Raw genomic sequence first — 9,703 nt, 5'->3', positions numbered from 1 at the left:
CAGTACTCCAGCTGCAGCCTCACCAAGGCCGAGTACAAGGGGAGAATGACGTCCCGGGATTTGCTTGAGAAGCATCTATGGATGCAAGCCAGCGTTTTGGTCGCTTTAGTAGCCACAGCATTGCATTGCAGGCTCATGTTCATCTTGTGGTCAACAATGACCCCCAAGTCTCTTTCTTCCGTAGTTTTAGCCAGCGTAGCACTGCTGAGCCTATAAGAATGCTGCAGGTTTTTCTTCCCAAGGTGGAGAACCTTGCATTTTTCGGTGTTAAACACCATCAGGTTCTCATCCGCCCATTTGCTGAGCCTGTCCAGGTCAGCCTGGATCACCCGCCTATCTTCTGGCATGGATGCTTTGCCCCAAAGTTTGGTGTCATGTCTAAAATAGCTATATATGAAGCAAAAGGACTTCACCATACCAATCTGCACTACAGCCATTAAAATATAGGTCTTTATCGCCATTTGCTGCCATTAATAACTCAAAAGGACTTGTTTTTAAAAATACCAGACAGACTAATTCTGTTCAAGAAGTTAATTTTTTTTAACTCATTTGAGACAGAAGACAAGGGAACACAATCCAACCATCTGATCAATCCTTCATGCAAAACTCAACTGACTGCAAGTAACCACTAGAAGGCAGTTTGAGTTTGATACAATAGCCCCATTGGAAGTGCTTGTTTCTGCTGCAACTTTTTATGGAAAAGGCTTTACATGGTGACAGAAAATGTTGAAATGCATTAAAAAAAAAATCTGCAGTTGATGCATATTTATTCAGTTCAGAAACTTCTTCAAGTGAAGACTGAATGAAAGTGACCTTTTTTGGGGAAGACCCCAAGGGAAACCACACACATTTCCCATTTTAACAATGTCCGCTTTCAGCACAGAGTAGTTTCAACCATGTTTTGTAAAGCCTTACGTGTACATATGTAAATGCAGAATAGCGCAACTCGGGAATTGTATGCATCCTGGCTAAACTAACTCCTTCACCCTAATGATTTCTACAGCGAGCGTCAAGATTTTATACCTGCCAGTCTGCCCATTTCTCATATTATTTAAGTTTAAACAGAAGACTCACCTGTAAGCAGTCCAGTGAGGTACTGACAATACGTGGGGACTTTGACTGACAGGCCAGCTCAAACGGAAGGAAATATTTATCTGCTTCAATGAAGTTAGCTTTCGGTGGGGCAGCAGTGCCTTGACTGAGTTAAGAAGGAAAAAAAAGTAATTGTCCTAAAAATGACTGCATTTCTTCCCCATCAAAATGACTGCTCTGTGCCATTTGAGTCAGCATTATGTAAAGAACATGCAGATTTATCCCCAAAACACTAAACACACACTTTTATCAAATCACACTATAAGCAGTGTACCAAAAACAGACTTTAAGTTCTCTCTCCATTCATTTTGATGTGCCCATCAACAATAGCACACACAAAACCCAATTTACTTTCCATGCATTTTATTTGAAGATATCATGGCTTTGGTAGAATTGCTCCTAATTTCAACAAATACAAATGAGAAGTGGGGGCGGGGAGGGAGGGGGGAAAACAAGCCTACTCTTTCCTCAATGATTCTCCAAGACAGACTGTACCTACAGACACACTCATTCATGTTCTAGCTAGAACGCGTCAGAGCAGTACTGATTAATCGGTAAGGTGAAGGAGTTAAATTTAGACTTGGTTAATTCAGTCTGCTTTTCTTTCGAATTAGAACACTCCAGCGTCACCTTGCCATCATGTGTATTAAGCCCCCACGTTTCAAAATGGCCACAGAGACACTTTATCCAAACCTCATCAAATGAGCTTTAGATAAGGCATCCCACAGCCATTCTGAAATGCACAGGGGCCCAATAAATGTGCTGGTGAGCCATTTTAATTAGAGCAGCTGTCCAGGAGCCACTCTAAATAAAATGCCCACCCTCTGAGCACATGAACAGCAGCCATGAAGAGCAGGTACAGAAAGGGCCATACAAAGTGACATTTCATGTTATTCTAGTTAAATTGCAAATTCAACTGAAAATAGTTGGGTATCAACCAACTTGCAGAGAAGCAGAGAGCTAATAAATGGATGAAATGCTCGGTCTGTGGCCAGCAGGCCATATTTTTGTAGGTTCTTTAGAAAGCAACTATGAATTCCTGGTATGTAAGCTGGGGGGGGGGGTATGAATTCCAGATTGCAAGGGGGGAGGAATACTGAGACCACAATAAATATTTTTACTCTGAGTAGCAGAATTAGATAAGACAATGATGCCTTTAAAATCTGAGCAAGACAAAGGACAGATCTTCATGACTGAGTTCCACAAACAAGTTTTAACTGCTATTTATCCATTTTGAAATCAGTGATGCTTTTTCACCTTGCTGTCCAAGTGTTTCGCTAGAAACAGAACCTATTAGAGATAAGAAGTAAACAGGCCTTAACAATTGCTCTCTCCAACTTTGCAGAGAAAAAATAAACTGTAGCTTCTGGATTATATTTTGATTATTTATTAGAAAACTAATATAGTCCAAGTAAGAAAGCATAGTCTAAGCCAGTGCTTCTCAAAGTGGTGGCCTGCGGACCGGTGCTGGTCTGCAGCGAGTTGCCAGGAAAGAAAGAAATATATTTTCAGAAGCATAACATTGATATGTCAGAGCACCACAGTTTGTACGTTCCAACACTCCAGGTGACGTCACGTCGTGCAAGGTGAGGAAAGGGAAAGAAATAGCCGGTTGCACATTTGCATAGCACTGTTACACGCAGTTGCTGCCACCAGCTGAACTGGGCACCGGCCCCTGGCCCACTGGAAAAAAAAAAACTGCCAGTCCACCACTTCAGATAGTTTGAGAAGCACTTGTCTAAGCTATAAAACATCTTCTGCTATTCTGAAAAAAGGTTGTGGAGTGTACAAGTCTCTAGTGAAAGATTTGGTGCAAAACAAAGTATTAAGTGCTCATGTTCTCATACAAAAACCCCATACACTTTCTTCCATGAAAGCCATCCCCACCTTTCGGTTTCAATTCAAATTCAAAGTTCATAACGCTAGAAAGAAATTTAGAGACTTGATTAATAAATATCTAATTAAACGCTTTTATGTATTGGTATCTTTGGTCCAGACAAATAAGAGCATACATAGTTGAACACACACGAGACACCAAGTGTAATTCATTAACATGCACAATTTCTTCATAATCTGTTGAAGGAAAAATCCAGTTAAAAGAAAGGATGCTAATTTTCCACATCCTGAGGAAGTGTAGCAATAACCTGACTTACAATAGCAGTTGTGGCCCTGGTAGTCAAACCACGAGTATTTCATAATTAGGACATCCCCCCCGCCCCCCAAAACTTTCCTGCCAGAAGCACATTTATAAACTTGTTCCAATAAACTAACTTGCTTGCACCTATTACTACTTAGATACTTGCGCATTCGCTACCATGCAGATGTTGACAAGTGGTCAAAAATAAAAATTGTAACATGACGTAGCAATTAGACACTTACCTTGGCTTTTCTATCTCTGCTTTTATTTCATCTGGGGAAAAAAAGAAAAGAAAGAACAATGAAGGTGCTGCAGCACCCCATGGAAAGGAGTGATGCTTCCAGAAGTCTTCAGAAGTATCAACAGAGACTTCATCACCTTGCTCAAAGTGGTATCAATTTAACATCCCAATATGGTTATTTTTATTAGTATAGCATCTAGATCTAATTGTGGACCATAACTCCACTGGGCTGCTACTATTAGCCATACTAGTTCCAGTTACAAAGTTAAGTTCAAGTGATAGCCAATTCACTTCATAGGTACTCTTTGCAACCCCTACTGGACAATGCCAGTTACATAAGCATTCTCAGAAGTGTAGTTATGCAAACGACAGTAAGAAAGGAGATGACAAAACTACTGAGACACCTGCAGGACTCAAGTACTATGATTATGCTTTTACTATTAGCAGGCAGCAGATATTATCTGTTGGTAGACTTTGAAACACACCATCCACATCGAGTAACGAAGCTACGTAGAATGGCAAATATTTCTCTCCCCAGGGGAATGCTTAGAGTCTCTCTTAAGTTCAAGTGCTGATACTATATACTGGGCCACTTGGCCCACAATGTAATTCGTTAACACATGGCAACTGCAATGCCTCTCCGTGGCATCTACAGTTATTTAGAGTTTACTGAGAGTTTGCACTTGCCATGCAAAGCTCTCAAAGTACTTTGAACAGGCTGAGCCTCTTCCATGCTTCATAAAACAGTAGTCCCATTTTTAAAAGAAAAATACAATGGAATTTCTTAAAATATTGGAACCTCCTCTCCCAATTTTGTTTTTGTGGAGTTTATGCAAATTTCTCAGCAATGCCAGAATAGTTAGTCAACCAATACTTCCACTCTCATTCCAATTCCTTTCGAATTAAACCCTCATGCTCACTAGCCCCCATGAGAATTTGATCCACGACTGGACATCACCTGAAGAGAAATTTAAAAGCATTTCTCCCACTTTCTAGGAAACGCTAGTATAATCAAAACACAGGCAATAAGACAGTGCAATGATGAAGAACCCACCTGGCTGATCTAGTCTAACATTTTCTATTGCTAGTAGCAGCATAAGACAAGGACAAAAGAAATGCACATGGGGTGCACCTACACCAGACACTTTACTGTGCAGTAGTCTACTGAGCAGCAAAGCATCAGCATCTACATGTACTCATATTTACTGTAGAGTAAAATTAGTCTACTGTGCAGTTAGCTACTATTCGAATATTATAAAAGCCTTATTCTGTCTGTCCATAATGCTTTATTTGCACTCTGATTGGCTGACAACCAACCAGAGTGCTCCAAGTGTTCAGACAGGAGACGGTGTGGCGGAGTGCTGCCATGATGGCAGGGACACAGGGGATGGAGTGGGGGTGGCGGGAAAGCCAGGCCAACACAGCTGGACTGCTTCCCCTCCACTGGCTACAGGCAGCAGCAATGGAGCAGGGGGGAGGGAAGGAGCAGGCCCTTTCCCCTCACTCCCCCAACTGGATGGGAAGCAGGGGAAGGGCCAGACGCAGGGGAGCAAGGAGACGCCGGGCCCTGACAAAAGCTGACAGGGAGGGAGAGGGCATGGTGGTGGCACCCCACTACTGCCGCGGCTGCCACGCCCCAACACCAGCCCCAAAAAGGGGAGGGGGGGCATAGAACAGGCCCAGCCCTGAAGCTGCAGGGGCGAGGGTGGGGTAAGAGGGCCCCCCTTGCCCATCATTCTTGATGGGCAATTGGCTAGTCTATAAATACAAGTAGTAAATTAACTGTGTAGTAGATACTGAGCAGTAAAACAAATGTAGACACTGTCCAGGAGCAAATCTGCTCCTGGTCAGACTAGCCAGCAAGGAGCCACAGGGGACAGGGGACACTCTCAGTCCTGGCACTGCTCATTTCCCTGGCTCCCCGCAGGAGCTAGGAGCTGATCAGCACCAGGACTGGAGAGCTCTCTGTCCCCTGTCCCAGCTCCTCTGCAGAGTTGGCTAATCTGGGGACAAGCGAGGGCTGAACTCTCCACTCAGCCTGAAGCTGGCTGGGACATGCCCCAGAACCAGATGGTTTCTGGACAGCCCCAGGCTGCACTGGGAAGCCCCCACTGGGCATGGGGCTTATCCCCAAGTGCCTGGGGCAGGAGAGCTCTGCAGCAGCTGTCTCCTGGCCCTGTGCAGTTCAGGACCGCTCCCAATGTGTATGGGGTCAGGAGACAGCTCCCACTGCAGCTGGCAGAGCTCTCCTGCCAGCCCCTGGGCTAGCACCCAGGAGGAGCCTGGAGCTCCCCCCGGCTGCTACAGGGGGGCAGAGCAGGGCAGAAGCAGCCCTGTACCAGGCTTCTCCCACTGTGAACAAATCTGTTCCCAGGTAGGCTTACTGCGCAGTATTTTTACTGTGTAGTAAGCCTACTTTGGATTAATAGCACATGTAGATGCGACCACAGAATCTTACTGTATAAGCAGCTCAGTTTGTACAGCTAGACAGGGAGCCTACTGCCTGGTAGAGTTGGTCAGCATTTTAGATGATGGCTTGCTCTGTATTACATGTAAGGAACCTTTGAATATCCTTTTTATTCAAAATAAATGAGAACTTATCACAGAATGCCCAAGAAGCAGATCAGCAAGTTAGTGCTATTGTCATTTGTAAAATGGGGACACGAAAGCAGTGTGAGAAAGCAATTTATATAAGAACAATCACTAAGGAGGTATATTTGAGGGGTATTTTTGAGATTAGAGACCCTCTATTCCCAAGTGCCAACAGGGGGCATGTGCAGCAGAGCTCACCCAGGCAGTAGGGTGTAGGTGAGATCTGTGTCCCTCCCCTCTGGCCTGCAGCTGCCCCCACACCACTCCGCATGAGACAAAGCCTAACTTGATCCCATCCACACCTGCCCCAGACCCACTGATGGCACCGCCCTGGGCCAATATGCAGTTTCCTGGCCGGGCTGCACCCACTGCTTCTGCAGTCATCTGGGTACTGCTTGGCTTCCCCCCACCTCCAGCAGCTCCTCCTCCTCCTATTGCGCCCCTCTGGGCAGTAGGCAGCACAGGAAAGCAGTGGCAGCCATGGGGACGCATGCTAGGCACTACATGCCTAAGCAGAGCACCACAGGGGCAGTCACAGGCCAGATACAATCAATTTGCAGGCCGGATCTGACCCACAGGCCATATTTTGCCCACCCCTGAATTAGAATCTATATTCATGGTGACTCTGAAAATGAAACAGGTTACCAAAATGCAAATTAACGTCCGGCTCATCACAAGAGAACTTGATGCAATCATCTAAAATGCCTCTCTTTCAACTGTTTGATAATTACTGTTTTATTTTTATATACAGCTAAATAAAAGTCAAGGATTAAACACTCACTGAAACCATCATGCCTGGAAATGAATTGTTCAGGTCTCTCTTACATAATGAGACTTCTCTCATACCAACTGCCCCTCACGAATGATGGATTTCAAAGGAGTGTTTACATGGCCGGCCCCGAAGGGTGGCCCTGCCCATTCTGTTGCCCCTCACTGGCAAGTCACAGGCCTCCCAGCCCTGCTGCTGCCCCTCACTCTCAACCCACTGACCCCAGCCCTGCCAGTGGCTCTTACTTACCAAACTGCAGTATCTTGCCCCCCTGGGCCATGACAGTGCCCCTCACTCCCAACCTGTATCCCTCTTCTCCATCCCTGCTGGTGCCCCTCCCTCCTGACTCACAGCCCCATGATGCTGCCAGTGACCTGCATTCCCAGCCCACAGTCCCCTGCCTCCACCCCAGTGCCTCTCACTCCCGACCCACAGCCCCACTAACCCTGTCCCTGCTGGTGCCCCCCACTCCTGCCCCACAGCCCCCCAGTGCTGCCAGTGCCCCTCACTCCTGACCTAAAGCCCCCCAGTGCTGCCAGTGCCCCCCACACTCCCAACCCACAGTCCCCAGCCCTGCAGCCCCCTATCCCCCCCCTCCCCGCAGCCCTGCAGGAGGGCCCCAGCTGCCCGTCCTGCCTGAGCAGGAGCACAGTGGCTTCAATTCACACAGGCAGCAGCAGAGCATGTCCAGCCCCAGCATGGGCTGAGGGAAGAGGAAGGGAGGCTTGTGCCATTCCCGCCCTGGGATAGGGCTGCAGTGCCCTTCAAGGCAGCCAGGCCACAGCCCCTCCCCCTCTTCCCCGCTCCTTTTCCCCCCTCCCCAGGCAGTGGCTGCTCAGCCCCTCGAGTATAGGCACCAGCACCTGTGCTGCCACCGCTGGCCCTCACCCCTTTTCCCCCCCTGCTGGAAAACAAGCAACCCTCCCCACCCCCCTGTCCTGTCACAGCTGCAGCCCCCACTCGCCCTGCCCTGACCAAATGTTTGGGATTTTGCTGTGCTCCGGGGGTGGGAGCAGGGGGAGGCAATCATCAGGGAGCACCGCATGGCTGCAAACAGGTCCGTGTGTGCTCCCTGCTGCCTCCCATTGCCCTCCCCCTGCTTTTACCCCCAGAGCAAAGGGAAATCCTGAACCTCTGGGCCGATTTAAAAAAACCCGCCTGGACAGTGATCAGGGGGCTTAAAAAAAAGCCCACTTAAAGTGGAGGTGGGATGGAGGAAGCTGCCACACTGGAGGAGGCACTGGCGGCTGCAGAGGAGCTCCCGTTTGAACTCAGCTGGCCCCACCCACTCGCCCGTCCAGCCAATTGGCACATGCGCAGTTGGGCAAAAGCGTTACGGACACACAGACAGACAGAGTAAGGCTTTTATTTTATTAGATGGTTTTTGCTAGCCGATACTTGGCTTGCAGATGGGATGGAATGCAAGTCTTCCATTGTTCAAGCCATGTTTGATCTCAGGCTTGCCTCCCCTGCTCAACTGCCTTATCTTGCATATAATCATTTTTGTTTAAAAGGATAAGAGTTGTGGGCTTATTCCACCCTCTCCTCCCCCAAAACACTGCTGCAGGTAACAGACCAGAATTATCTGCTGACTCATGAAAATGACATTTCCAACTGAACAGTACTGGCCTTTGCTACTTCCTGTGTCGTTAGAGAAAGCTGCTACAAATACCGCCTCAGTCCCGACTCTTCCAAGCTCAGTATTAACCCTGTTATGAATCCCTTTGTGGAATATAAGCAAAAAAGGAAAAGGTAAATCAGGGGAAATCATCTGCCAAAATTATAAAGGAAGCCAAAGAACAGAGGTTAAACAAGCAGTAGAGTCAAATGTTTTATGAACAAAAGTATTAAGATCCTTAGTTCTGGGATTTAGATACCACAGTAAGGAAAAACTGGATAGAGGCATAATTATGCAGGCAAAGCTACACTAAGAGCATGCCACAAATTATTCTGGCAGCTAGATCATGGAAAAGCATCTAACAAATTACTGATCAAGCACCTGTTTCACTCATCTTTGGGCTGGTCTAAATCTTTATTACTGGCCGGTTGTTTGTGCATATGGGGACAGACTGCTTAAAACACTTGCACAGGCTTTATTAGCACAGTATACCAAAGCCAAAGAGAGAGACTTGGCAAAGAAAACTAGTATTCAAGCTATGCCCACAATCCCAGGACCTGGATTTCTAAAGCAATGACACAAGTTAACGTTAACATTTCAATTAAGCTTTGGCTCCAGAATTCGTGCCCTCTTAAAGTGACACGTATTTTCACACTTCTCTGAGACAGGTCTGTTATGAGCAGATTCAGGCAATCTGCCCTGAGACATATTCAAGTGGTTCTATTTTTCCCCCATCAGGACCAGAAATTTCTTTTTCTTTTTTTTTTTAAATTTAAAAGAGAAAAAGTTTTGATTTAGCAATACCAAAAAGAGATCCTAGTGCTGTGCACCAGCTGTTTGACCACAACTTTTTAAAAATTTTTATTATCAACATGCTTCATGCTTCTATTTATAACGTTATTAATAGTGTCACTTGTATTCCTGGTGCACAAAAGTGTATTGTATTTAGATTAATTACTGCACTCTTCCCTCTGCCCCCAGCATTCAAGTATGACAAATATACTGAGAGATGCAAAGAACAGTCACTAAAACTACTCTGTGTTTTTGTATTTCAGGGGCATCATATTAAAGCCATCTACTCATAGGTAGGGACCTAACAAAACTGTGATTTTGCGGAAATTGCAAAAAACCCAAACAAAACAAAAAACCCTGACTGAAAATAAAATGCTAGCTCCCCAGAGGAAGCCAGCAGTCCCCATGGTGCTACAGCCTGGTCATGCAGCACACGGGGGGGGGGGGGGGGGGGGGGGGGGG

At 46.4% G+C, this 9,703-nt stretch overlaps 1 protein-coding gene and 1 long non-coding RNA gene across 5 annotated transcripts in view; one reads left to right on the top strand and one right to left on the bottom strand.

Moving 5' to 3' along the window:
- The window catches only part of ARFGEF2 (ADP ribosylation factor guanine nucleotide exchange factor 2), a 69,071-nt gene that overhangs the window by 51,455 nt on the left and 7,913 nt on the right, over nt 1-9,703 (bottom strand). For all 4 annotated transcript variants that reach the window (XM_019509889.1, XM_019509887.1, XM_019509886.1 and 1 more), the window contains exons 2-3: nt 3,472-3,502; nt 1,075-1,198 (exon numbers count right to left, since the gene is read on the bottom strand). In XM_019509889.1, the coding sequence (XP_019365434.1) occupies nt 1,075-1,198; nt 3,472-3,502 (155 nt within the window). The remainder of the gene's footprint in view (nt 1-1,074; nt 1,199-3,471; nt 3,503-9,703) is intronic.
- Nucleotides 7,159-9,703, top strand: part of LOC109292453 — a 17,811-nt gene continuing 15,266 nt past the window's right edge. The window contains exon 1 of the long non-coding RNA XR_002096126.1: nt 7,159-7,242. This is a non-coding gene — a long non-coding RNA (uncharacterized LOC109292453). The remainder of the gene's footprint in view (nt 7,243-9,703) is intronic.

Source organism: Gavialis gangeticus, unplaced genomic scaffold (genome assembly GCF_001723915.1).
Source record: "Gavialis gangeticus isolate Ggan-Ray unplaced genomic scaffold, GavGan_comp1, whole genome shotgun sequence".
Taxonomy (NCBI): domain Eukaryota; kingdom Metazoa; phylum Chordata; order Crocodylia; family Gavialidae; genus Gavialis; species Gavialis gangeticus.
This window is presented reverse-complemented; position numbering and strand designations above follow the sequence as displayed.